General features: G+C 45.9%; 2 protein-coding genes across 5 annotated transcripts in view; one reads left to right on the top strand and one right to left on the bottom strand.

The window, feature by feature from the left end:
* Window positions 1-6,288: 6,288 nt before the first annotated feature.
* AIFM2 (AIF family member 2, ferroptosis suppressor) lies at window positions 6,289-10,767 on the top strand. Of its 2 annotated transcripts, none has more exons than XM_014883324.2 (8): window positions 6,289-6,524; window positions 7,344-7,459; window positions 8,114-8,233; window positions 8,557-8,649; window positions 8,887-8,995; window positions 9,144-9,296; window positions 9,604-9,804; window positions 10,308-10,767. In XM_014883324.2, the coding sequence occupies exons 1-8, from the start codon at window positions 6,350-6,352 to the stop codon at window positions 10,460-10,462; spliced, it is 1,122 nt and encodes a 373-aa protein (XP_014738810.1). In that variant the 5' UTR covers window positions 6,289-6,349; the 3' UTR covers window positions 10,463-10,767. The 2 variants fall into 2 exon arrangements, with proteins under 2 accessions (XP_014738810.1, XP_088024825.1); XM_088168699.1 differs by lacking the exon at window positions 6,289-6,524 and adding an exon at window positions 6,793-6,841.
* A 404-nt stretch (window positions 10,768-11,171) lies between these two features.
* Window positions 11,172-24,727, bottom strand: part of MACROH2A2 (macroH2A.2 histone) — a 21,675-nt gene continuing 8,119 nt past the window's right edge. For all 3 annotated transcript variants that reach the window (XM_088168700.1, XM_014883326.2, XM_088168701.1), the window contains exons 3-9: window positions 19,945-20,051; window positions 18,524-18,721; window positions 17,142-17,252; window positions 16,673-16,772; window positions 15,686-15,775; window positions 13,861-14,035; window positions 11,172-11,882 (exon numbers count right to left, since the gene is read on the bottom strand). In XM_088168700.1, the coding sequence (XP_088024826.1) occupies window positions 11,717-11,882; window positions 13,861-14,035; window positions 15,686-15,775; window positions 16,673-16,772; window positions 17,142-17,252; window positions 18,524-18,721; window positions 19,945-20,051 (947 nt within the window). In that variant the 3' untranslated portion in view covers window positions 11,172-11,716. The remainder of the gene's footprint in view (window positions 11,883-13,860; window positions 14,036-15,685; window positions 15,776-16,672; window positions 16,773-17,141; window positions 17,253-18,523; window positions 18,722-19,944; window positions 20,052-24,727) is intronic.

Below are 24,727 nucleotides of genomic sequence, written 5' to 3'. Positions count from 1 at the left end.
GCAGCCATCGGCGCAGCTTTTCCGAGCAGCGCCGGGCGGCATCTGCCTTCAAGGTGTGATTTCGGGGTGCTCGGTGCCAGCCGGATGGGGAAAGGGAGCAAAAGTGGGGTTTTTTGGCACAGCCTCATCGCTCACAGGCGATGGAGAGCGTCAGCCTCCTCCCCGCCTCACACGCAGCTCCCGGCATCACAAGCAGCCCTGGGGCTGCTGAGTGAATCGGGTTTTGTTTGGAGGCTTCCTGCTGGAAAAGCAGCAGGGTCACCGAGGTCAGATGGATATTCCGCAGCTGCGCGCTGGGAAAAGCCCAGAGAGCTCGGCCAGCACGAGGGGGAACACAGTGGGACTCAGGTTCCTGGTAAATGCCCCTGGAAAAGCACCATTAGGTTGGCTTTTACAGAGAAAATAATTTTAGGGTAATTGTGAAACAGCATGAGGGGGGAGTAGCTATTGAGCTGCCACAGCAGAGGAGGGGACATTGGAGAGCGCCCAGCATCCCTCTGCCATCCCAGCGTGGCGGCTTGGAAAGCCGGGTCCAGGGGGCAGGGACAGGCAAATCCAAGGCGGGCAAGCGGTTTCAAAGTGGAAAACAAGCGGCGAGGGAAGCGGGAGCTGAGCTGAGCCGAGGCCAGAGGCAGAGACTGAGCGATAGCTGCGCGTTCTCACCTGCGCTGCCTCCGCCCCGGCTGGCTCCAGCCCGGCACTGCTAGCCAAGCATGAGCAATTGTTCCTGGACACCCTCCAGCTTCCCGTCAGAAACGTCACAGGACAGAGAGAAAACATGCCCCCGACTCGTGCAGATTTCCCCGGGGCTAATTGCTCCCATTAAACCCACGGGCTCCAGGCGCATCGGGAAGCCACAGGGGACACGGCTCCTTTCGAGGCTGGAGCAGCTGAATTCCCCCTGAGCTGGATGCAGGGAGGTTTGTCCCTCCACAAGAGGGGCCTCCTGCTCACCCTGCTCTGGCTGCTGCCAGGCCTTGCCCCGATTTGGGAGGAAAAGCGTGGATTGGGAAAGTCAGAGCAAGAGGCAGTGCCTTAGAGCAAGGACACACCTGCATCCAGATGGACCACGCAGGAAGTCCCCGAAAGGAGCTGCAATGGATGCAGCCTCACCCTTTCTCAGAGACATCAGTGCCAAAAAATAAAAATAACAATTAATCCTCTTTTCAAAAGATCTAAGCTTTCCGAAATAAAGCACTTCTAAAGCTTGGTTTGAAATAAGGATATAAAAGAACCCCAACCTGCAGCTGTACTGCCTCCAGGCTCACCTCCCAGCCTGCTGCAGCTGTTTTTTGGGGGGGAATTCGGGAACATTGTGGTGATGTTGATTGTCACCAGAGAGACCTTTTCCACAAGCGGCCCAGAGCAGTGAGGGGACGTGTGTCCCGTGGGACAGGGCCACCAGCCAAAGCTGCTTCTCCTTGGGGTCACTGCAGGTAACACAGGATGATGTAGCACCAGTGAGAGCTCTCACAAGTGATGGATGTGCTGTTCCCCTCTAAACGGGATCTTTCTGGGAAAAGATTCCCTCCTGCCAGTCTAATCCAGAGTTGACTTTGGACAGCAGGTACATCCTGCTGTTCCTCTGCCTTCCTCTCAGAGCACTCAGGGCTGCCTGGGGCCATGCTGGCATGGCTGGGCTTGCTGTGGAGAGGCAGTTCTGATTGAGGCAGAAACTGCTGGTGCCAAGTAAGAGGGGGGTCAAGGTGGGCAAGTGTCTGAAACGCCACCTTAGATGCCTGCAGTTTAACACCCAGGTGGCCCTGCTGGGCCATGAAGCCAAGCCGCCAGCTTGGTCCATAGAAATCCATAAAAAAGGCCTTTTTCCAGCCTGGCATGAGGTTTCTCCCAAACAGCAGGAGTGGTGGCTGCTCTGCTGGCTGCCCTGACCCCCCATACCCTTCTCCTCGCTTGTTCCAGCTCCATTTAATGGGATAGGATGAGCTAATCCCCCATGTCTCCTCGCAGCCCTATCAGAAGGGATTTCTGCACAGGGGCTAGAGGGAAGGAAATCCATCATGCCAGCAATTGCCTGCCCTCACCCAGCCCCACTGGCTTCTGCTGGAGGCTGGATCAACCCTTTCCTTCTCTCCATCGTGGGGCTTGGTGTGGTTCTTGCAGGGAGCTGGTCCATGGCTACAGCTGCACCATCCATATATCCAAACACTGGGTCAGTGGGGAGACCCATGGGCCAGCGAGGGACCCACGAGGGCTGCAGCACATGTGGACATTTCAGCATTAAATGACAACCTTGTTTTGTGTTGTGTTTTTCTAAGAGACTGCACGCCTGACCAGACTGCATTTCTTGGTCTGCATCCCATATTTATCCTGTAATTACACCTTTGGACAAAGGCTGCCTGTCTGTGAGGCCCATTTTTTTCAGAACACAGTTTTATTCTATGCTCTGCTTTCACTGTAATGAAATCTGGGGGGCAAGGGGAAGAAAACTCCCCACACCGAGAGTGAAAGCTGTTCTTTCTCAAAAGCTGCCCCAAGAGCAAAGGAGCCTGCTCAAGCCCTCTCCCTTTTCCCAAAGAAATCCCAGCCACTGACATCCTTTATGCTTCTTTACCACCCCACAAGAACTAATGCCACAAACCATGTCACCCCATAAAAGAAAGTTGCCACCACACTGTCAATCTCTGCTGCTGCTGCTGCAGGAGCCAGAGAATTTCCAAGGAGATCCCTGCAGTCCTTATAGCCAGGCAGCTGACATGGATAAAACTTTTTTTGTTGGCACCTGCCTGGATCACGGCACAATAAGGGATGAATTCCTACAAAATGGCATTCCTGTAAAATTCCCAATGTCTGCTATATGCTTGCCTCTGGAGGGGTAGGGAAGATGTGCATGGCACAGACCCCAAAGGCTGACACGATCCTGGCCACCCCAATTTCCCCAAAATCTGCCTTGGGATGAGGTTTGGAGGTGGCAGGTGAGGTGAAGCCTGTCACCACAGCACGCTGAGCCTGGCAAACTCATCCTGCTGGGTGGTGCACGGGGAGGATCTGGAGAGCACCTTGGCACCAGAGCACGCTGTGAATCCCAGGGAAAAGGAGATTGTGGCATTGTGGCACAGCCCTGGGGTGGAGTGGAGGGAGATCCTAGCTCCCCACAGCTCTTCTCATGGATACAAAATCACCTTAATTGCAGAGACCATTGCATTTCACCCTTGGGGTTTTCCCACCCTTTTCTGGGTGGGATCTGTGACCACTTCATGGACTGACATGGACAGAGACGCTGCCTCTAAATAGAAGTGACTTGTCCAGACTGCCCAAAATAGGATGATTTTGGTGCTGTCGTCCATGGGAAGCAGCTTGTCTTCTCAAGCCACTGAAAAACTGGAAATGAAAAATGAGGTTTGTCAGGGAGAGAATAAATACAAGCAGAACCTTGTTGATTTCTGCTCAAAGTAAAATTTTACGTGTAAGGTATAAAATAGCCAGTGTTGATGTTTAAAAGCAGTCAGGAACTGTCTGATTTGTTTTTTCTGGGTGATTCTTTGCCCTGAACTGACACGATTCCACCTTGGCTGAAGCAGAGCTCCCTGGGGCATATGGGGGCAACCAGCTCACCCAGGCAAAATGGGGAGCCAGGGCATTTGTCTAGAGCAATCCCTCACCCCTGGGAGACTCAAAATCCTCCTTTCCCTGAAGCAAAGCCTCCAGGGGCACAGCCAGAGAGCTGCAGCCACACTGGGGCTGTCACAGGACGATGTGCAGGACATGTCTGTGGGCAGAGGGAATGTGGTGTGTGAGGCTTTTGGGGTTTTGCAGAGATGGCTGTGAGCCAAAAACAGAGTCCCCAGCAGCTCAGGCTTGTCAGGGAAGGATGGGGCCTTCAGCCTGGCCCAGGTGTGAAGAACTGCTCTCTACAGGAGGGTGAAGGGAAGAATGTTATCCCTCTTCCAGCCTGTCTGGGCTATTGCAAAGTCAAGGAAGCCAAATTGCCCTGATGGTCAGGGAGGGCAGGACAAAGATGGAGAGACGTACAGGGATTTGGGCCAGTGCAAAGCAGGGCCACCTGTGGCATCTTAAAGTCACCCCATGCAGCAGGGAGGAAAAGTGCAAGGAGCCTGGAACAGGGCGGGGCAGGCCAATCTGCCAAACCTGAGCCCTTACCTGCACATGGAATGCTCCCACTGGCCACAGCTTTGGCCATTCTGAGTTTCTCCCTGTTCACCTGGGGTTGGATGTGAGGTTTTCACAAAGGCTCCTGTTTGCTCTGGACATTCCTTTTTGTCAGTCACCTTTTTTTGCTTCTTGGTGCATCTCCAACTCACTGGCCCAGAAGATTCTTCCCCCTTTTTTTGAAAGATTGTCCTGATCTTCTGTTGTCCAACTGGGCTCACCTGAAGGTAGCCCTCATATTTTCCTGGAGGGGGAGAACACGAGGTAACAGGGGAAATTAACAGAGTACTCCTGGAGTAATGGACTGCTCCCAACAGTGGGTATGTGCTGTAAAATACAGGCAAATGCCTGGCATGGAAAGCCCAAAACTGCCTCTGGAAAAGACAACTCATCCTCAGCATCCTCATACACTAGGAGTGGGCCTTAGATCCAGCTTTGCTCCAGCAAGATGAAACACCAAGGAAGTTCTACAGGTAAGGACAACCTTGCCCTAACTGGTTTGGCTTTGCACACAACAGATGACAAGCAAGTCTGTCCGTTTAATTTGAGGGAAGAGCTTAAACCAGACTTAAATTGCAGAGTTCATCCCTTTAGAAATGGAGGCAGGCTTGTTTTTTTACAATTTTTGCACTGAATTGTGCTTTCCCAAAGCCAGCCGTTGCCAGGCTCTTCCAGCAGCCTCCTCACAGAGGTACCATGCCAGTACCAGGAGAAAAGACAGGGAGCAGACCTGGAGCACTGTTACCCTGGGGATATTTCCCAGCCTCTGGACATTCATAGCTCCTGGATCTCCTGGCCAGCACAGGTGTCTCTCTGTTTAGCAGCTCTGAAGGTTTGTATTGCACAGATTAATCAAAATTTGATCCTATTGAAAACTTTAGCATTTCCAGCTGAGCGCTGTGTAACAAACAACACCAACCTGTCCTGGGTGTATTTCAGCGGAACCACGTCCTTTCCCATCAAGGACCTTCTCCATTCCAGCTTTATATTGGCTGTTCCGTCTCTCCCCTCCCAGTTCTCTTCCAGGCATGGAGTGCAGGAACGTCTCCCACTCCTTTCGACCCCTTTGTGCCTCTCCTTCCCCAGTCCCTGAGCCCCTCCTGTGGCCGAGACAAGGATGCGCTGGACTCGGCCACCGTGTCCTATGTCGCTTGTCCCCACGGCCGAGCTGGCTGCACCCTCTGGTGGCAATCCCGAGTCCAGGCCCTGCTTTTCCCGGAAAATTGCTTCGTCGTCTCCCACCCACAAGTTTTTCTGGGAGAGGGTTTTGGCATGGGGCTGTGTGTCGCTGAGGAGCAGGGAGGGAGCAGGGAGGGAGCAGGGGAAGCGTGGGGGCAGCTCTGCCAGCTCACAGCACCGCAGTGTGTGCAGCAGCTATTTTTATCCACAGGACCAGCGGCTATATTTATCCAGAATGCCACAGGAGCCCGAAAGCCTTCGGGGCAACTTCCGTGCTGCGGAAAACCGAGAGCTGGATGTCCTTTATACTGACAGCCTACTCCAGAGCCCTTTGCTACCTCCTCAGCCCTTCCTTCTTTATGTCCCATTGTCTCCATCCTGGTGATGCTGAGCTTGTGTCCCTTCCCACGGTGGTCTCCAAGGTCCCATCCTACCCAAACCATTCCCAGATTTTGTGATCTTCCTTCTTTGCACAGCCGTCTCTGGGCTCCCTTTCCTGCTCCATTCAGAGAAAATACATGTTTGCTGCGTTTAAATTGAACATCAGGAGGAGTTTCCTTTGAGAAAGAGTGATTACACATTGGAATGGACTGCTCGGAGAGGTGGGGGATTGACCATTCCTGGAGGCGTTTAAGGAAATTCTGACTGCCACGGTCTGGTTTAGTCATAGACCGGAGGTCTTTTCCTAATTGATTTCGTAATCTTAATTTCCCTCTCCAAGGGCTTGTTTCTTCGGGTGGAACGGGCCATCCATCCTCCGCTGCGTTATTCACCCAGATTTGTGAAGTTAAGAGCAGAGCCCTCAATTTGTAAAACCCGCGGCGAGGGGGATGTGGGCAGCGGGGCTTAGCGCAGGTGAAGCGCTCCGCGTTCGGAACACCGTGCACGCCGGGCAGTAGCCATCCATTCCCTGCCCTCCAGGTCTGGGAGCCCGGCTCAGTGCCCAGGAGCCCGGCTCCGCCCGCAGCCCCGCCCGGGGAGGGCAGTGCGAGCCCCGGGCCGGCCCCCGCGCCGCACTCGCCCCGCAGCCGCCCCGCTGGCCATGGGCTCCCGCCTGTCCCTGGACGACTCCGTGCGGGTCGTGGTGGTCGGGGGTGGCTTCGGAGGGACGGCGGCCGCCAGCCTGCTCAAGTCGTGGGCCGTCCCCTTCGTGCTGGTGGATGTGAGAGATGCTTTCCATCACAACGTGGCCGCCCTCCGTGCCGCCGTGGAGAGCGGTAAGGGCTCGGGCAGATCCCCCCTGTGCCGCCGGGATGTGCGGAGGGATGCGGGGAGCGGCAGGGAACGCGCTGCTCGCACCGCCTCCTCCGCCCTGCCGTGCTGAAAGACTTGATGTTTTCCAGCTGGAAAACAAGTAATTGGCACCGGGAGGACCCACGGCTCGTCTGTGGTTGAGCTAATTGTACATCCGCTGAGAAAACGGAGCAAAAATTGCTCGGACCATCCCTTATCCCCCCCGCCCCCCCCTTTTTTAAATTTTTTATTTCAACAGTTTAGAAGATGACTAAGCTAAAAGCAAAAGCAGCTGGGAGGGGTGAGTCAATCACTTTTTGTACCTTGAAAGGTGGAACAGCTGAACAGTGAGGCCCTGGATGATAAAACCCTGTCAGGGATCTGCTGAGGCCTGCCTGGGCCAGCCCCATTAGTCCAGTCACTGAGGAATTTAGGGGTAAAATATCACATTTGAGGCTGAGAACAAGCATCAAAAGGATAGCAGAAGTTTGGTCTGAGAGGCTAAAAAGCCTCTGACACCCAGCCTAAAGGTACCAGGACCACAGAAAAAGTCTGTGATAAACCAGTACAGGAGATAGGAGGAGGAGAGGCAAAGCCATCTAGTCAAGGGCGTAGTCTGATGTGAGGCAAAGGTCCTGTAGCTCCTTGCTAGGCAGGGATAACACCCAGCTAAAGCCCAGCCCACAGGCCCAGATGCATCCTATGCTTCTGTCTGAGCAAGGACAGCATGAGGGGAGAAAAGGAGAGAGAGGGGGTTGTTAGCCTCCAGAGGAGAGCTCTTCCATTGTCTCCTCTTCCCACAGGATTTGCCAAGAAGACTTTCATCTCCTACTCGGTCACCTTTGGGGACAGCTTCCGACAAGGCAAGGTCGTGGGCATAGACCCTGGGAGACAAAAAGTCCTGCTCAGTGATGGCGAGGTGGGTGTTGCAATGACCTGGCTGCCTCATGGGATCACCTGCTAGTGCTTCAGCAGGGTGTGCTCCACCCTCCTGAAGAACTTGGCATCTTTCCCTGCATGGTCCCATCCCTTCAGAGCTTCAGCTCCCTTCAGCTGTGCTGGGACGTGGGTGTGCAGTAAATACTCAACCCCATCTCCTGCTCAGCTGAGCTTTTATTCTTAGAGCTGGATTTAGAGCTCAACAATTAAACCTGGTGCTCAGTTCCTTATTTAACTACAGGAAGAGCCAAGAGCGGCAGCATCAATCACTCTTTTCAGCCAGAGTGTCTCGCTTTTGTTCAGGAGAGAGTGAAGGAGAGAAATTAGTCTCTGGAACCAGCTGTGAGTGTCCAGCATAAATATTAGGTTATTCCCTGTAAATTTAGAGTAATTTCTTTAAAGCTGTCAAGTCACCTGAATGGTGCTTAGCTCAGACCTTGAAGAACAGTTACTTGGTGTCACCTGGACCGGATCTCTTCCTAAAGCCACTTCCTGACTGTGACAAGTACTTTCCTGGTTACCAGCAAGGGATGGAGAGGACGGAATGAGTGACCAACACCTAGGAGGCAACCACTGTGTTCTAGGCTCTGTTTTTAAGAGGTCTAATACCCCGTTCTACCTTCTGCCCTCCCAGGAGCTTCACTACTCCCATCTCATCATTGCAACAGGCAGCGATGGGCCATTCCCTGGGAAGTTCAACCAAGTCATTGACATGCAAAGTGCCATCCAGACCTATGAAGACATGGTTAAAGAGGTGAGGAATCAACTCGTAGGAAATGCTGCCTGCCTTTGTTCAGCCTCCCTGTCCCAGATACCACTGTGGCTATCTGGAGCTAGCTGAACCTAAGAGAAAGGGACACAGGGAGCAGCCAGGGGGAAACCTGAAATACTCAGCGTTACAGGGTAGGCAGGAAGAGTGCACAGGGCACTCCTTTCTCGTTGCCTCTTCATGAGAAAAGAGGTTTATTGCTGTTGGGCCTGTGCTGCATCTCGAAATGAATCCCAGAATGGAGTGACTGAAGGTATCTGGCTTCCTGCCCTTTGCAGTTCTCTTGTAACACAATTTTTCTCTTGAAGATTGAGAAATCTCAGCGCATCCTGGTGGTGGGAGGTGGTGCTGCTGGAGTGGAGATGGCTGCCGAGATCAAAACGGAGTACCCGGACAAGGAGGTAGGAACATCTTCATCACAGTTGACTTCATCCTGGTTTCTGAGACTGTTCCCTGATGGTGCTGCTGGAGGTACCTGAGACGATTGCACACCTGGTTGCTGAGTCCTGCACTGTGGCACGAGGTGCCCCTTCCTGGCTTGTTCTTGCAGGCATCAATTGGCTACAGCTGCTCTCACCTTGCACACAGCGAGTCCTGTTCTGTTCCTGTGTCCCCATTTGCTGTTTTGTCCCCACCAGGTCATCCTCATTCACTCCAAACCTGCACTGGCTGACGTGGAGCTGCTACCCAGCGTCCGTCAGGAGGTGAAAGAGATTCTCCTCAGGAAAGGAGTCAGGCTTCTGTTAGGTATGTCCTTAACAAAGCCTCTGAACACCTATAAAACATCTCCTGCTGTCCTCTTTCTGACTTTTTTGGTTACACGTGGCTCCCTCGAATTCCTGTTTCTCTGGGTTAGCTGGAAACCACAGCCTAGCAGAAGTTTGTTTTTCAACAGGTGAAAAGGTCAGTGACATAGGAAACCTCAGGCCAAACCAGTTCCAGAAAGACACAGTAGTAAGGACAGAGAGGGGCACCGAGGTGGTTGTTGACATGGTGGTGCTGTGCACAGGGATAAAGATTAACTCTTCTGCATATGCTGCTGCATTTGGTGAGTGAAAAAAACCAAACTATGAGGTGGGGAGGAGTGACACAGTTCTTCAGTGCCTGAGGGGTGTGAGGTGGGGAATGATGTACAACCTGTAGGGGGGATTCTACTGAAATACCAAAGAGTGATGCATTGCACAAGACTGCAGTGATTAACGACAGCAAGGCAAAAAACATCTCCTCCCTGACACATAGAAAAGAAGGTGAAAAACAACCCCTCACTTTGTGTCAATTACATCAGCAGCATTTTGGGGTCTCGGGCTACAAGCCACACAAAGCTGCTTCTAAAAACCTGCTGTTTGACAAAACAGGTGACAAAATGGCAAGCAATGGTGCTTTGAAAGTAAACAAGTACCTCCAGCTGGAAGGCTATGAGAACATCTATGTCATTGGGGACTGTGCAGATCTCCAAGAGCCCAAGATGGCCTACCATGCTGGGCTCCATGGCAACGTCGTGGTGACAAATATCATCAACAGCCTGACACAGAAGCCTCTCAAAACCTACCAGCCAGGTAAGGCCAGCTCCTAACACCTGGCCTTAGGTGTTGGGCTGCTTTTCTGCAAGGTCTAACTCTCTGAACTCACTGAGTTCACTGTGAAAGAACTCACAGTTAGGGTTGTGTCAGCTTATAGCTCAGGCTTCATATTAGTTCTTGCCAAAGACACGGTGTAGATGTTAATTACCTGTGTCAGTCTACCACACCATGTGTCCTTTCTTCACTAATGTCTTGATAAATCTAGTGGTGGGAGTCTTGCTATTCATCAAACTTATTTTCTTTTCTTAAAATCGCTCACTGTCCAATGAAATCTCAGGAGTAAGATGACTTCCCTTTTCCTTCTTTCTCCCCTTAAACTACAACAAACACAAACTGAACAATCTGGTCTCAAATATCTAGCTGGTTAATGGGTCTTCTTCTTCCTGAGCACTGCTGTAAACACTTACCAGAACTATGCTGAAAGCTGTTCCACGTGGATGCAGGGATGCTTCACTTACAGCCCTACATTTTCTTTGCAGGGTCACTAACCTTCCTGCTCTCCATGGGCAGGAATGACGGTGTAGGCCAGCTGAATGGTTACTATGTGGGACGTCTCCTGGTCACCGTGGCCAAGAGCCGGGATCTGTTTGTCTCCAAGAGCTGGAAGACCATGGGACAGACAATGCCCTCCTAAAAGGGCCCCAGTAACAAACCAGAGAGGAGGACAGCAACTGGAAGAGGGTGAGGGTGCACTGCTATTGCTTGGACTGACTGATACTGTCCTCTGCAGCACCTCCTCAAGCCCCCTGTCACCCTGACACATAAAAAGGGTTGCCTGCCTTGCTGGGAAGGGGAAGGAGGCACTTCCCAAACTGCACAGAAGTTGCCATGATAAAAACCAGGGAAGAAATGTTTCTTTTACTCCCCCTGCTGAGAGAGCTCTGAGCAACAAGCTTGGTTTACCTTGATGTGTAACAATAAACACTGTGGTTTTCAGAATCTCTGTGGTTTGTTTGTTATGTGTTGGGGTTTTTTGGGGTTTTTTTTCCCCTCTGGCTTTCTCTATTCTTGCTCTTCTAAGGAGGGCCTGCTCCTTACAGATCTGGCATCTGCTCTGCAGGGAGAATGGCTCAAGTGCCTGTCTAAAACCTGGAAGGGGATATGGTAAGCCTGGAATTCAACAGAATATAATGCAGCTTTGTGTCAAAATCTCCACAGCAGCTTTAATTATGTCACCTATAGCACCAAACTTCAGCCAGAAAAACTGTTGGTTGTGCTACAGAAAGCACTTAATTACAGATGCTGCTGCTTTTTTTTTTAATTCTCTCTTTTTTTTTTTCTTTTTAGGGTGATAAATCCCCAGAGCAAAATGAGGGTTTATAATAATAACCACACTTGACACATCTTTTTCTTTTTTTCTTATAAAACAAACAAAATCACCATGAAATATTCTCAGTAATTACAGAGGTTATTGTGAGTTAAAAGCAAAACAGAAGCTCCTCATGCATCACTTCTAAAACCCTTTTCACCTCTCTGTGGGCTGAAGGCAGAAGTTTACCATCTACCCTCAAGGGAGGGGAAAAAGGAGCAGAACATTTTTAAGAGCTTTCTTGAAAGTGGTGTGTGGGTGTGTGTGTGTGTGTGTGTGAAGAAATCATCACTACAAATCTAAAATGAGGTTACTCTTTAAAAACTTCTAAACTAAAGTAACAAAGGACACTAAACTCCTGAAGCCAGATGATAACTCAATTGCTCAAGGTGATAAAAATGGCATGAAGAAATCAGACTAAACCCCTCTCATCTCTAATCACAGCTCTCCATAGAGTCACAACACGTCACACTACTACCACTCCCCCTCATCGTCACATTGAAAAAATAAAACCCACCTCTAATGCTTTTAATGCTACTCAAGTTTGTTGAAAAATAAAGTTTCATTTGGCTGCTGTTGCTACTTAGTGTCTAGCTTGGCCATTTCTTGCACGTAGATGCCAATGCTTTCACTGTCGAAGAGCAGGAAGTAAATGTTCTTCAAGGAGGAGGAGCTGGTGCCGTCGAAATGGGTGGAAATAGCTCGGAGGGTCAGCTGGGCTGCTGTCTGTTTTGGGAAGCAGTTTCTGTGTGGTTGGGGAAGAAAAGAGAGCAGGTGAGTGCTGCTGGTCCAGCCACTAAAATAGTGCCTGCTGCAGTATGGCAAACATCAAGGTTTTCATAGCAATATTCACTTGCTGCTGAATTAAGTTTCCTTGTTGGCATAGCTGCTGTTTTCATCTGCTTCTACTTCTTATCACCAAACAATTTTTTTTTTTTTTAATTTAGAGTTAGAATTTAACTTTAGAATTAAACTTTTACATGCCACGCTGAGCAGGCTAAAAATTTCAAAGGATGATTCTTTTTTTTAGATGAAAAATGAAAGAAAACCAAACCCAAAACATCACCCACTTAGCTGACTTCCTCATTCTGTCATTAAAATATTTTGCTTGGAATTCCTGTGAAAAAAATTGAAATTGCAACTCCAAACAAAATTAAGGTCGAGATGCATTCATTCACTCCTCTTGATGGTAATATTTTCTAACCAATAATCACATTTATATTGAAAATCATCAAAAAGATCTGGCACAACTGAAGTATTCCATCTATTGCAATGTTACTGTAAATTGTCCCTAAGATGGGACAGAGGAAAATGGAAATTCACAGAAGTGATACAGTATAATTTTTTATCTACCCACAAAACCAGCATTTCATTTGCAGATATGTAGAGTAAAATGACAGCAAAACCAGTAAATCCTATTTGAAAAACTGCCTTTTTTCAGGAAATTCTGAGTTCTTTGATATATGAAATATAAACCAGCAGCACCTGGTAAAATTCTCAATTTCAGTTAGGAAGAGTAATTGTAAGAGCAACGGAGTGAAATGGAACAAAGCAGCAGAAAGAGCTGCACTAAGACTAATGGTCCAAGAATGGATTATTCTGATTCTATGCTCTTAGAAGATGTGAAGTCTAGAAACTATTTCTATTGGCATTAAAAGCTATAGTTAATTTTTATATTAAAGGCTGTTAAAACAATGTATCACATTTTGCTTTGACTGAAAACCATAAACAAAAAGATCTGCATATTTTTAAGAAATGACTAAAAATTGCACTGCCTCTCTATTCTTTTTTCCTGATCCATAAAAATATATTTTGCTTTGAAGAGTATCTGTGCAAAAATGGAATTTTCACCTCCTGTGATTTCACTGATCAAATGCAGTTTTACTTCCACTTTATTCACTGTCAGGCCAACACAACAGGACTATACTATGTACTCTGCTCTTTGGGCACTACTACCAAAATCAATAGATACATTTCAAAATAAATATAAGCACATTAACACAAAATAACAACTACTGCAGTTAGCAGGGCTTGTGGAAGATTTCCTGTCATCAGAGACCAACAAACTGTTGATTTAGAAAGGAATTTGAAAGACAAAACAAAAGAAAAATATAAATACTTCCAATTTCTTAGTCAAGCACGTTCTCCTTGCTAGTTATTGAGAAAGAAATGTGTGGCTTCACACTTGGCTTAATAGGTTTTCCTTTTGAAAGCAGAACTACATTTGAGAAACAGATTTTCTTCTGAAAGAAAAGTTTTGTGTGATAAGTCTTTTAAATATCTACTATCAGGAGGGCTTAAATGAACACCCCACATCCACGTGGCTCAGGTGGCATCACTGTTACCTGCCTTCAGATCATGCTGGTATCATCTCATTAGCACTAATGCAGGTTTAATAAGACTCCCCACAACAAAATGAAGGGACACAAAACCCGAGGTGGTGCAGAGGAATGAAAATGACTGCCTAGCAATAGAAAACACAGCAAGCCCACTCAGCTCTCCTGTGGGCTGGCTAATTTCTCTTTACAAAGGCTCTCTGGCAGCTTTGTGCAAACACTGCACTTCAGGCTGCATTCCTCTGGAGCAGCTCTGTGTCAGATGGCAGCAGCACAGGCAGGGTCACAGAGCAGAGGGCACGTGTCTGTCTGTCTGTCTGTCTGTCTGTCACAGCAGCAGCTCTGACAGCCAATTCCACCTCTGCTACCTGACACAGGGGGTCCTACCTGCCACTGGGAAACGGGGGGAAAGCCACAGACTTCAACTTCTTGTCTTCTGCAGCTGTTAAGCAGTTCTTGACTGTCTCCTCGAGCTGCTCTTCACACTTGTCCGAGCCCCACTGTGGGATGTGACAGTGGATGACAAACTTTGCTGCTAGGCCGCTAGACTGAGTGAGTGCAGCTAACACAAATGAAAATATAACATTTAGTTTGGAACAGAAACCACCTCTGCAATGACCTCTCAACCCAATGTACCTTCTTAATTACATCACTTCTCCAAAGAAATACATTTGGGATTAAAATACACCACAACTGCTCGCTTGCAGTCATAACCTGTCTCATCATTCCTTTTGTGATCAATTGTTATTTCTTTGGAGACCAAAGAGCCCAGGGCTCATTTGGTTAGCTACTCAATAATGGTTTTCAGCTCTCTCATTCAGCACAGCCTCTGGGTTTGTTTTATGCAAAGTACAAAAACCTCACCTTAAACACAGTATCAGACATTTCTGCAGTGCTGTCACTGAGTGCTTTGCACAAATATCCTGCATCAGCATCATCTTTACAACTCCAGAATGTTGGGGAATAACATTTAGACCTGCTTCACAGCTGGGTAATTTCAGACAGGCCATGAAAATCAAAGTTGCATGTTGAAAGTCCCCACCAGTTATGTCCAATTAAGAATCTCAGATTAATTTTTCAGAAAGCATAATATTTCTCCAAGACCTGCAGAGCTTACAGCGTGGCATTAGTTTGCTTTTGTTGCATCACTACTGAAAGTCTGGGTGAGTTGATAATCTCAGGTTAAACACTCTGAAATTAGCTGTGCAGGATGGAATTAGCCCAAGGATGAAAATCCTGGATTTATTCACTTGTTCTCCATCACAGAGCAATTCTGTTGCAGGCACAGAGGAATTCTGTGCTACTTAAATTTTAACCAGCTGTCTTAATAGTATAAAAGGAGTCTACCTTCTAGTCAGGTAGTGATGTTGACAGAAAAAAGTAGTTTACTTTGATTTTATGGCATATAAATTTGATTTGATATGAAAGTGAAGCAAATTATCTTGTATAAAAATTTCTCTATCATTTCAGATTATAAAACTAGGCTACTCAATTAGGAATTCTCCAAAACTAGACTATTTAAAGCATTTATTTTTTGGGGGTATAGAGATACTAAGCCAAATAAGACATATTGCAACTTTTCTCCATCTGTCTTCCAGACACATTCAATTGGTTTAATCTGTTCACAAAGGAAGCACAATCTCAGGTCCCAAACTATTCCCTGCTACAAATGTGTTAACCCTTGAAGGGAGCTCTTCTAAAAGAGAAGCTGCAGTGCCTGAGCAATTGCTCTTCCAGAAAGCATGCCAGTTCTGCAGATTGTATCACATCTTCATTTGTGCTCAAAGTAAGGTAATTATTTGGGTTATATACATCCATCAAATATGCATAAAGGAGAATAATTTATGAAGTATCAGTAATGTTTCCTGTGCCTCATATGTTAGGCTGAGGGTTGTTTCTGATTCTCACAAAGGCTGCAGTACAAACAGGGCAGGAAAGATGGCACAAGATTTCCTTAATATTTGGACTCCCACGGACAGAAATTGCCTAGGACAAATCGATCAGTCTAAAGACAGAATGTGCAGAGCACACAGGTATCCTATTGTTCCTTTTGTTCCCTCCCAGCAGGCTGCTCACAACAGCAGAGGCTTCGAGGAAACATTTGCATCACATAAGCAAACATAACAACAGGAACAGATCAGAATCTCCAGAGAAAAGAACATATTATTATAAACTGAGCCATGCCCAAAAGAGAGCAGAGCATCCTTTTTACCTTCAGCAACTTCCAAAGGCCCTTGAGATTTGCGAAGCTCTTTCACTGTTTCCAAGAATTCTTTTCCTCCAGCCTTTTCCAGTGCCTTGCCTGCAGGGACACAGAGCAAAAGGCCTTGGCTTCAGAGTATCAGTGTGGGAAAACAAGTCTACATTATTTAAAGGAGCACTGCACACACGCTGTCCTGGCTCATTCTATCAGCAGCAGCTGATTTTTTTATGTTTACCACTCTGCCTAAACACAGATAAAGTTTACTTTTCATGGTTTTGAAGAGCCTTGTATGCTGTTACTGGAAATTACTTTAATATAAATATCTGTAAGAATGCTATTTACTCTGACTCATGGCTAAACTAGTGTGGAGTGGGATTTTCTGGACTCAGGCTTTCAGCCTCCAAGAAGGAATCCAACATACAAACCCTAGTACTTAGTGAAACAAACACAGCTGGGATGCCAGTGAAGGTCCTGAAGACTAAAGAATAATGATCCAAAAGTCTGCTACTAGATTCTGTGCCCCCATGGCAACTGGCTGAACAGCTTTTTACCTCCCTCCTGCTTACATTTCCCTGTTTGTAACAGCAGTATTTCCTCATTTCACATGAGCAGTATAAAGCTTTGTACATGAGTATTTCTAAATTACATAACAATGAAAGTCATACCTAGAAGTGTTATTAATATATAATTTTGCAGTGCAATTTTCAGACGCAAATGTAAAAATAAGCCAATTAACACCTCAACAATAATTATTTACACTTTTGCTGCTCATGTGCTCCAACAAATTATCTGTGTTTTGCCTGTCATTAAATTAAGACAAATTAGTAATTAACCTGTTATACCTAGTCAGATCCAGCCTGATTTTCAAAAGCTGTAAGTGATATTTTAAGGCCTGGAGTAGATTCAGATGCAACAGGAGGGATCTCAGCAGGCAGCCAGTAGACCAGCTACTGTTGCAGCTCTAAATGTGCTTTTCCTGCATGTACAGAACCTCACCTATTTCCTCCTTGAGGTCTATTTCAGCAGTTGTAGGGTGAACGATGCCTTCTACTTTCATGGAGCCAATATGGCTGATGTCACTCTGTGTCAGAGAAAGCTGAAAAATAATAATGAAGGGGGGAGGAAAAAATAAATTGGAATCCGAGTGCAAAATCATTTTCATACCAAAAGGGTGAAGTGAAAGAAGGCTGGATTCAGTCTGTCAGAGACCAGTCATTTTATTCTGTTCAGTATGTGTGATTCTGACTTTTAGCTTTTGAATTAATTATTTTGTACACCAGTCAGATTATTTGGTGACATGCCCACAACTTGGGAGCATGCTCCACAGGAAGTTATTGCTAGAAAACCAATGTTCTAACATCACAATTGGAAGAAAAAAAAAGGCTGGTTTTGGAAATGCTTTGGTTTAAGAGAAAAGCCTCCTTCCCTCTGTGCTAAGCCCCAATCTGTTATTGCTCTTCATTACCTTTTGTCCTGGTACAAGGCTCTTGGAGGACAAGATAGTGAAACCATCCCCAGGTCCATCTTCAGTTGTTGAATTTGAAGCTCCTTCTTTTTCATTGTCCTTCTGTTTGTTCTATTTGATGGGAGAGAAAAAAAAAGCAAGACTTCTCAAAGGAAACAAAATAATCAACATCTAGCATTATTTAATAATGGAGAGATTTAATAACTTACTACAAATCTTATCTTCTCGGATCAATACATTACTCATAGCCTTGTAAATTCCCCAAGATTATGTAACAACAGAGGTCTGCACTGTTTATATAATGCTAAATCAGTGGTTCATCTGAGTCCTCACATACTTTTGTTGTCACATTCAGAGGCAGGGCACCCACACCCATCTGTGGATTTACTGACAATTAAGGTTGTATTTATATGGGTGGGTATGTGTTAGTTTATTTTTATTGCTAACAGAGCAGAACCTCATATTAAATCAAACTTAGTCACTTAGTAACCCAGTCAAATGCTTCAATCTGAAGAAAAAAACAACTCTGTGATCTGATAAACAAATGTTTCAATCTCAGTTATTAAATGATAAAGCCTTCTTACAGCTTACCTCCAGGAGCAGCAAACCTACCAGTCCTAGAGAGCTGAAGCAGCATCTCCTCATCTCTCTCAATATTTGCTCTAAAGTATGTCAAGAAGTTACCACCTCCTAAAAAGTCCAAACTCTGCATGTGCACAATTCAAAGTAAGGTGGTAGCTGAGATGAATACACAGGGGCATCAAATTACAGATCCCATTAAGCATCTCTATTTTCTTTTTAAAGGCTGTTTCTGCCTTGATATTATTATATTTATATTATCAGCTATGGAACTGTATTAAAACTTCGAGGCCTCCAGAAAAATGTGCCTAATCCAAGTTTTAAAATTTGATATCATTTAACCCTATCCAATGAAAAACTCAGCACTGTTTCAAGGTGCATGCTCTGGAATGACAAACCAAGAGCACTGATCTGGGTTACTGCTTTATCAAATTAATCCATTTTGGATAGTGATAGAGGATGGGCCACCCTAAGGGAAAGTGCAGTGATTGATTTATCCTTCTTTTAAAAATCACTAACAACAGCACAGATAAGAACACGTGAAACAAAGAGCTTGTCACAACGACATTGACATTCCATGTCAGGGCAAGTTTTCTGGACAGTGAAAAATCTTTAACAGCAACCCAGTAACTGTACAAGGCTGAAGGCATGACATCTCTGGTAGAAAATGCTTTAGAACACAGCTTCCTTTATTTTAAAAGGGTTCACTGCCACAGTGTTAGCGTGGAGGTAAGAGATTCTACACAATTATCAAACAAATATTGCAGAGGGTGACATGGAATCCGTACCTGCCCCAGCCTTACCTTTTTGGACGTCCGGGCCTTGGTAGACTTTGCCTTCTTCCCACTCTTTTTGTTCACCATGGATTTCCTCCCCTTCTTCTCAGGAGCAGGGGAAAGGATGGTCTCAGATTTGCCTTTGGCACCTCGTTTCTTGGCTAGAAGCTCAGGCTGAATTCTGGGCAGGACACCTCCACTTGCAATAGTCACACCTTTGAGCAACTGCAAGGAGAAGCAGTGTATATGGAAGCCTATTACAGATCCTCTTAGTCTGCACCACCAAAAAACAATTAGGGAGAAAAATCCACAATAACAGGGAACTTGGCAGGTGACAGCAAAGTCAGCCAGCACATCCTGGAGAGTTCTGTTGCTGTACAATCATTCCTCCCCCTTCCAATGCCCATCTTAGTGTCAACCTGTCCTTGGTGACTCACAAGCAGTGAATAAGGGTAAAAGAAGAAGAGTGTCTGTGGGCTGCTTAAAAAAAGGACTGCACCACAGCCCTGCTCAGAGGAGGACTGGATGCAGATCTCTTTGGGAGGGAAACAGATGCAGTGAAAGCAAAGAGAAGCTCCACAGACCTGCTTTGCAGAGGCAAACAACAGGAATGGGCTGTGATACCATGTAGAGGACAAAGTCTGGCTAATTCCTAAGAGACAACACTGGATCTAGATCCCAGTTCACTGACCAGGAACACAGAGCTGGGAAAGGGCTGGTAGTGACAGCACACTTTCTCTTCTGGCCTGTTTTGAATTTTTACTCCACTTGACTGGAAACAGAACTACATGACTTCATGGGCACCATATTTTCCTTATTTAAAGCAGTCATATTAAGTGCAGGAGTATTCAAAGTGTGAATGACATCATCCATCTTCATACAGAGGAGATGCTCTGATGCTGACTGAACCCTTTCAGCAGCCCTGAATAGCACAATCTGCAGCCCATGCTGTGATCTCTGTCCTCACTCAACAAGTTCAGCAGAAGTGATCCCACAAGTGATCCCAAGAGTCAGAGTGCTGAAAACCACAGTTTGGGCAAAAAGACAGCAATTGGGAGGCAGCAATAGCAGAGAGTGAGCCAGATCCCTACCCAACATGGGCCTCACAGGCAGTACAACAGAAAAAACACATTCCTATAGCTTTTGGGAAAAGGTCTTGCACATTTTCTTGAAGTATTGAGTGCCCCTGAGGAAGAAGTGAAGCATCAAGACTACTTGTTTCAACAGGACTCATAGGCTAAGAAGAACCAAAGTTTATGTCCATAAGATTTAAGATGAGGCATCTCAGAACTTTTTATTTTGTTTTTATTTAAGAGGGCACAGTCTTCTGCTCCAATAACTGCAATATCATTCATGTCTCAGACTAAGCTGTTTCTAACCTTCCCTGGTAGCAGCTTCACTCAAGCCACAGCACACAACTCCTGCACCAAAATGTAAACAACAGGCACCTGATTCAGTTCCTCATCATTTGCAACTGCCAGGAGGATGTGTCTGGGGGCAATCCTTCCTTTCTTGTTGTCCCTCGCCGCGTTTCCTGCCAACTCCAGGATTTCGGCTGTAACACATCAAGATAAAAAACCAGTAACAAAAATGCAGCTTGGCTACCTGCTGCACACTCATTTTACACTGCTTCTTAATATCCATTTACCTTTTCAGGGATGTTTCCAGATTTAAAGGGTTCTTGCTACAGAAAGGCAGAAACCAAACCCCACTCAATATATCTGTAAATTTAGATAAATTCATTTGTCCATCCTAATTCCCTAAAGGAGAAAACATGCTAAGCTTGGTTCACATCATTTCTTTTAAGATTCTCAAGTCAGAATTCTCTTTCAAAAAGGCAGAACACCCCCTAAAAATGTACATCAGCAGTTCAAAATTTATCAGAGCAGCCCTGTGACAAGAGAACAGTCAAGCATGCAGTGAAACCCCAACCTGGAACAGACAGCTCTGAGAAACAGCAAGGATTCTCAGGACCAGGGAAGATGAAGACTGAGGTGCATTTGAAGAAATACTTGGAAAGCCAACACACTAGCCAGGCACTGCTGGAATTCTGCATTAAAGGGCACTGAAAATCTGTGAGAAGCTTCACTTCAGAACAAGACGTGAAAGGTTTGACTCAGATGCAAGCAGAGACAACGTGAGAGCTTCAATGCATGAAATATTGATAGAAGGGTCCTTCTACATCTCTGGGAACAGGAGGCCACTTCAAAGGCAGTTTCTCTAAATTAGCAGTAACTTTTGTGCTGTAACCAAAGTCACTGAGCTTTTCCTATATAATTATTACAGAAATACAGACACATCTTCCTAAGTTTATTTGGACTGTAGCAATCAGTATAATTCATTGGCTTACATAGTTTGGCCTCTACTCAGAAGTTATTTCCCATATAAGAAGTCTACCAAAACACTGAGAAGGAAGGAGAAAGGATTCTTTTCCCTCCAATTACTCCAAAAAAATCATATTCACACTTTGTTTCATTTTAAAAACACACAGAGTCCCTGTTGCCTGGGTTTTGTGTTTGTTTGTCAGTAACAGGAATACGAAAATTACAGCCAATCAGTTCCTGTTGATAACTTACTGATGTCTTAATGACATCTTACCCCTTTTTACAAACTACGTTAAGAACTATAACTATTGTAAAAAGAAGGACTTCCATGAAAAATCCAGTGGAAACATACATAATGTTTGGCTAAAATCCAAATGATTTCAACATGAGGCTTAGCTCTGGCTCATGGGAAAAACACAAGCTTTCAATTCCACTCAGAATAACAAAAGTACAAACTTGTCTCCCAGTTTTCACTACTACACAGCATATGTATTTAACTGAATGTTGGAAATGTAAAAGCTTTTTTTAAAAATCTATATGCATATTCACAGTGAATTGTAAAAGTTAGGGCAGGAACCTCTCAGCTCTAGCATTTCCTAGTCTGTCCTGGGTTTTAAAGGAGGAAACTGAAAAGAGAGCCCACATAATCCAGCTATATTCACCCCCATGGGGCTAGAAGTGTCAGACCCTCTCCCAGACCTCTGCCAGCAGAGCTAAGGCAGCAGCAGACAGCAGGAACAGATTCCATCCATTGTGCAGGCCAGCAGAGAGCAAGAAAAGAGACCCAGGCTCCTCCAGTGGGTTTTGCAGATGTGTGCTGACAGCAGAGGAAAACTGCATTGGGGGGGAAAAAAAAAAAATCCAAAAACCAACACATACTTACCTGTGTGGGAACTGAAGTTCTTTCAGGTGTGCCAACAACATGCACATCCTGCTACCTGTGTGCTCACCCCACTGCCCCAGGTTTGGGTCCTTTGGCCAGCAGCATCCTGATGGTGCACTCTTAGTCCTCTGCCTAATGTTAAGAGCAAAAAAGGCAGAACACTCAAATGCCAGCCATCCATCACAGGACACCGGGAAGAAGGGAATCCGAGGCAGAGGTGATGTATGGCAGATTGTGGGACAGGTACATGACTTACCAAAGGGTGCCAAACATCTGCATAGGTAAATGATTGCCTCACCTCCTTCTAATCAAGGTTTCTATGCATATTCTTTCTAATGGTGCTCATAATAATAAAATGGCATTTATGAAACACAGTATCAAAACTGGAGGCTTCAGTTATCACATGCTCTGCTGATAATAACAGATCCCTAAAGAAACTGCTTTACATTTCGAGTAGAAACATCTTAACAGCTGAGGTTACCTACATTCTGAAAAGACTAGTCTGAGAATATAGCTCCTATAATACAGTCCTATAGCATAAAAAGCTCTCTTGGAACTGGGCATCTTGGCATTCTCAGCCATAAGTTGGTTTTACTTTCTGTGCTCTAAGCATGAGCATTAAGAATTACAATTAAAATCTCAAATAATATTGCTTCCTGCAAGGGTCAAAATCCACAAAGATGCCTCCACATCAGAAGTTTAATTTCAAATCCAGACATCTTCAGGAGAACATAACTCTCTTCCAGCAGAGACAAGCTGCAGCCAAGCTATGACCTGAATGGGATTACATCCTGTGACATACAGGGAAAAAGAGGTTTCTTTAGCTGATGGATCAGTAGATTTGAAATGTCTGGGAAATAAAGCATCCTGGCCAGGCCAAAGGTTTTTGTTCAGCTGAGCTTGTGGGAAGGTGGACTGCTAAGAAAGGCCTATGAGAATTACTGGTAGCAAATTGGAAAGATTCCACACAGGCTGTCTTGTTTTCCACTTCCCCTTCAGGAGAAATTGTGTCAGCTCCTATTATATTACCACATAAAAATCTACCAGTAATACCTTTACTCTGCAAAAATCTATTGATGATGGAGTCCTTGGTCCTCCATCTGCAGGTGGAAAACTATCTGCTGGATTTGTCTCTGCATGGCAGATGAGCACATCAGGCAGAAGAGTATTCCAGGTGATTCCTGTGAAGAAGGGAGCCTTTGCTGGTGTTGTGTTCTGCCCTAATTTAGAGAGGATGGCTTTCCATTGAGATCTTCAATGATTTCCTCTCACCAGCACACCCTAACGTGGCTTGGGCTTCCTCATCAAGGGCTTTCTATATTCTCTGCCTACTTTTTGGGAAGATGCCCTGTGGGATATTTGTTTGCTTTAGGTGGTTGTGCCTGCAGTCAGCTCTGTGCTCACTCAGAGCATGAGTTTGTTGTGAAATTCATCAGTCAAATGGGACTCAGGCCAATTTTTCACAGAATTTTAACTCTGAAACCAGTGGCACTTAACCTTGTTTCAGCAAACACAACCTTCTGGATAGGAATTAAGCTGCAGTTTTACAATATGATTTTCAAGCCTAGAATGTAAAACGGCATAGAGAGATTAAAAAGAAAGGTTTAGAACAGTGAGGAGATGTTCACATTAGCTGATCAGTTGAGGTAAAAATACCTCTTCCTGAGATTCCACCAGCTCTACACTGTGGTGACTCCTGGCATTTTAATGATGGGGTTGATAAGGCAAAGTGCAGATTTGGGGGTGATAATGGCTGTGAGGTGCTGCCATGATCAATCTTGTTTACAAAGGAAAAAACCAGGGGTCTAGTACCTCATGACACAGAACACATACCAAAGCCAAACAGCAGTCTCAGCCTCATAAAGTGGGAGTAAGGATGCTCCAGATGTAGGTGTGCACCCTCTGGATGATGCCAGTCACGAGGCTCAGTGCTCTGGAGCACCACAAACACAGGCCAACAGCAGTGATGTCACTCACAGAGATCTGCTGGTCCCTGCCTGACCCTGGAGGAATGCAGGCACCCAGGTGGTTCTGGTCCTGTTTGATCCTTCCAGCCTCATTCACCTTGCCCCTATCCCAGCCAGGACTTGTTTCCCCACAGTTCAACAGCCCAATCTCCTTTCCTTGGCAATCCACACCAAGATTTCTATCTCAGTGGCCTTTCCTGGACAGTCACCATTTCTCCTGTCTACTCAGGCTCAATATTCCTACTCCCTCCATCCAATCCTTGGCCTATTTCCTATTTATTCAATTTGCTCTCCAGCTTCCTGGCAGGGTATTTGGACACTCCTCACCATTTATTTGCCTACTGGTCATTAGTCCAGCTCTCCCCACTAGCCAGACCTGCCTCTGTCTCTACCATCAATCTTCTTCTTCCATAACCACTGCCTCCCCACAGTGTTATGATCCAGGAGCTGAGAGAGGCTGGAATGTGTTCAGTTCAAGTCTTCAGAGGTTTTAGCTGTTAAAGTCAAGGAAGTCTCTGCTGAGCATGAGCAACCTGTGTTTTATCAAAGTTAGAGCCTGGCCAAAGAGAGCAGGTTTCTCTGAGGTGGCAGAGACCGTTCCCGTTTTTTAAGGCATCAAATCTGTGCTCAAACACAGAGAAGCACTCGGGGGTTTAGAGGAGAAGTTTTCATGAATGTTTTAACATAACAAAAAATGTATGTTCAACCTGCTTCGGTGAAACAGCTAAAAGGCCACAGTCCCTTACTGCCACCCTCCCAGATTTAGCCTGAAGCAGTTCCCTGGCATGCAGCCTTTCATCCCGAAGAACTGCCATTTAACAGCTGCAAACCCAAGAGAAAAGAAGGCATTTGTGACAGAAAGATCAGAAACGTTAAGAAAATTTAGCAGTTTGACATATAATACCCCCTTCGACAACATCCTTGGAAAAACCTACTTTGTTTCTACAGGCTTCCCAAAACCAAAGATTTTATTCACCCATAATATTAGGAATAACTAGGTCAGCAGGGTTAGATGCTGCAACACTGTTTTTTTTAACTGAGCTCTCCACCTTTGTAA

Source organism: Sturnus vulgaris, chromosome 8 (genome assembly GCF_052056855.1).
Source record: "Sturnus vulgaris isolate bStuVul1 chromosome 8, bStuVul1.hap1, whole genome shotgun sequence".
Classification (NCBI taxonomy): domain Eukaryota; kingdom Metazoa; phylum Chordata; class Aves; order Passeriformes; family Sturnidae; genus Sturnus; species Sturnus vulgaris.
Note: the sequence above shows the minus strand (reverse complement) of the source record. Positions and strands in the feature narration are given on the sequence as shown.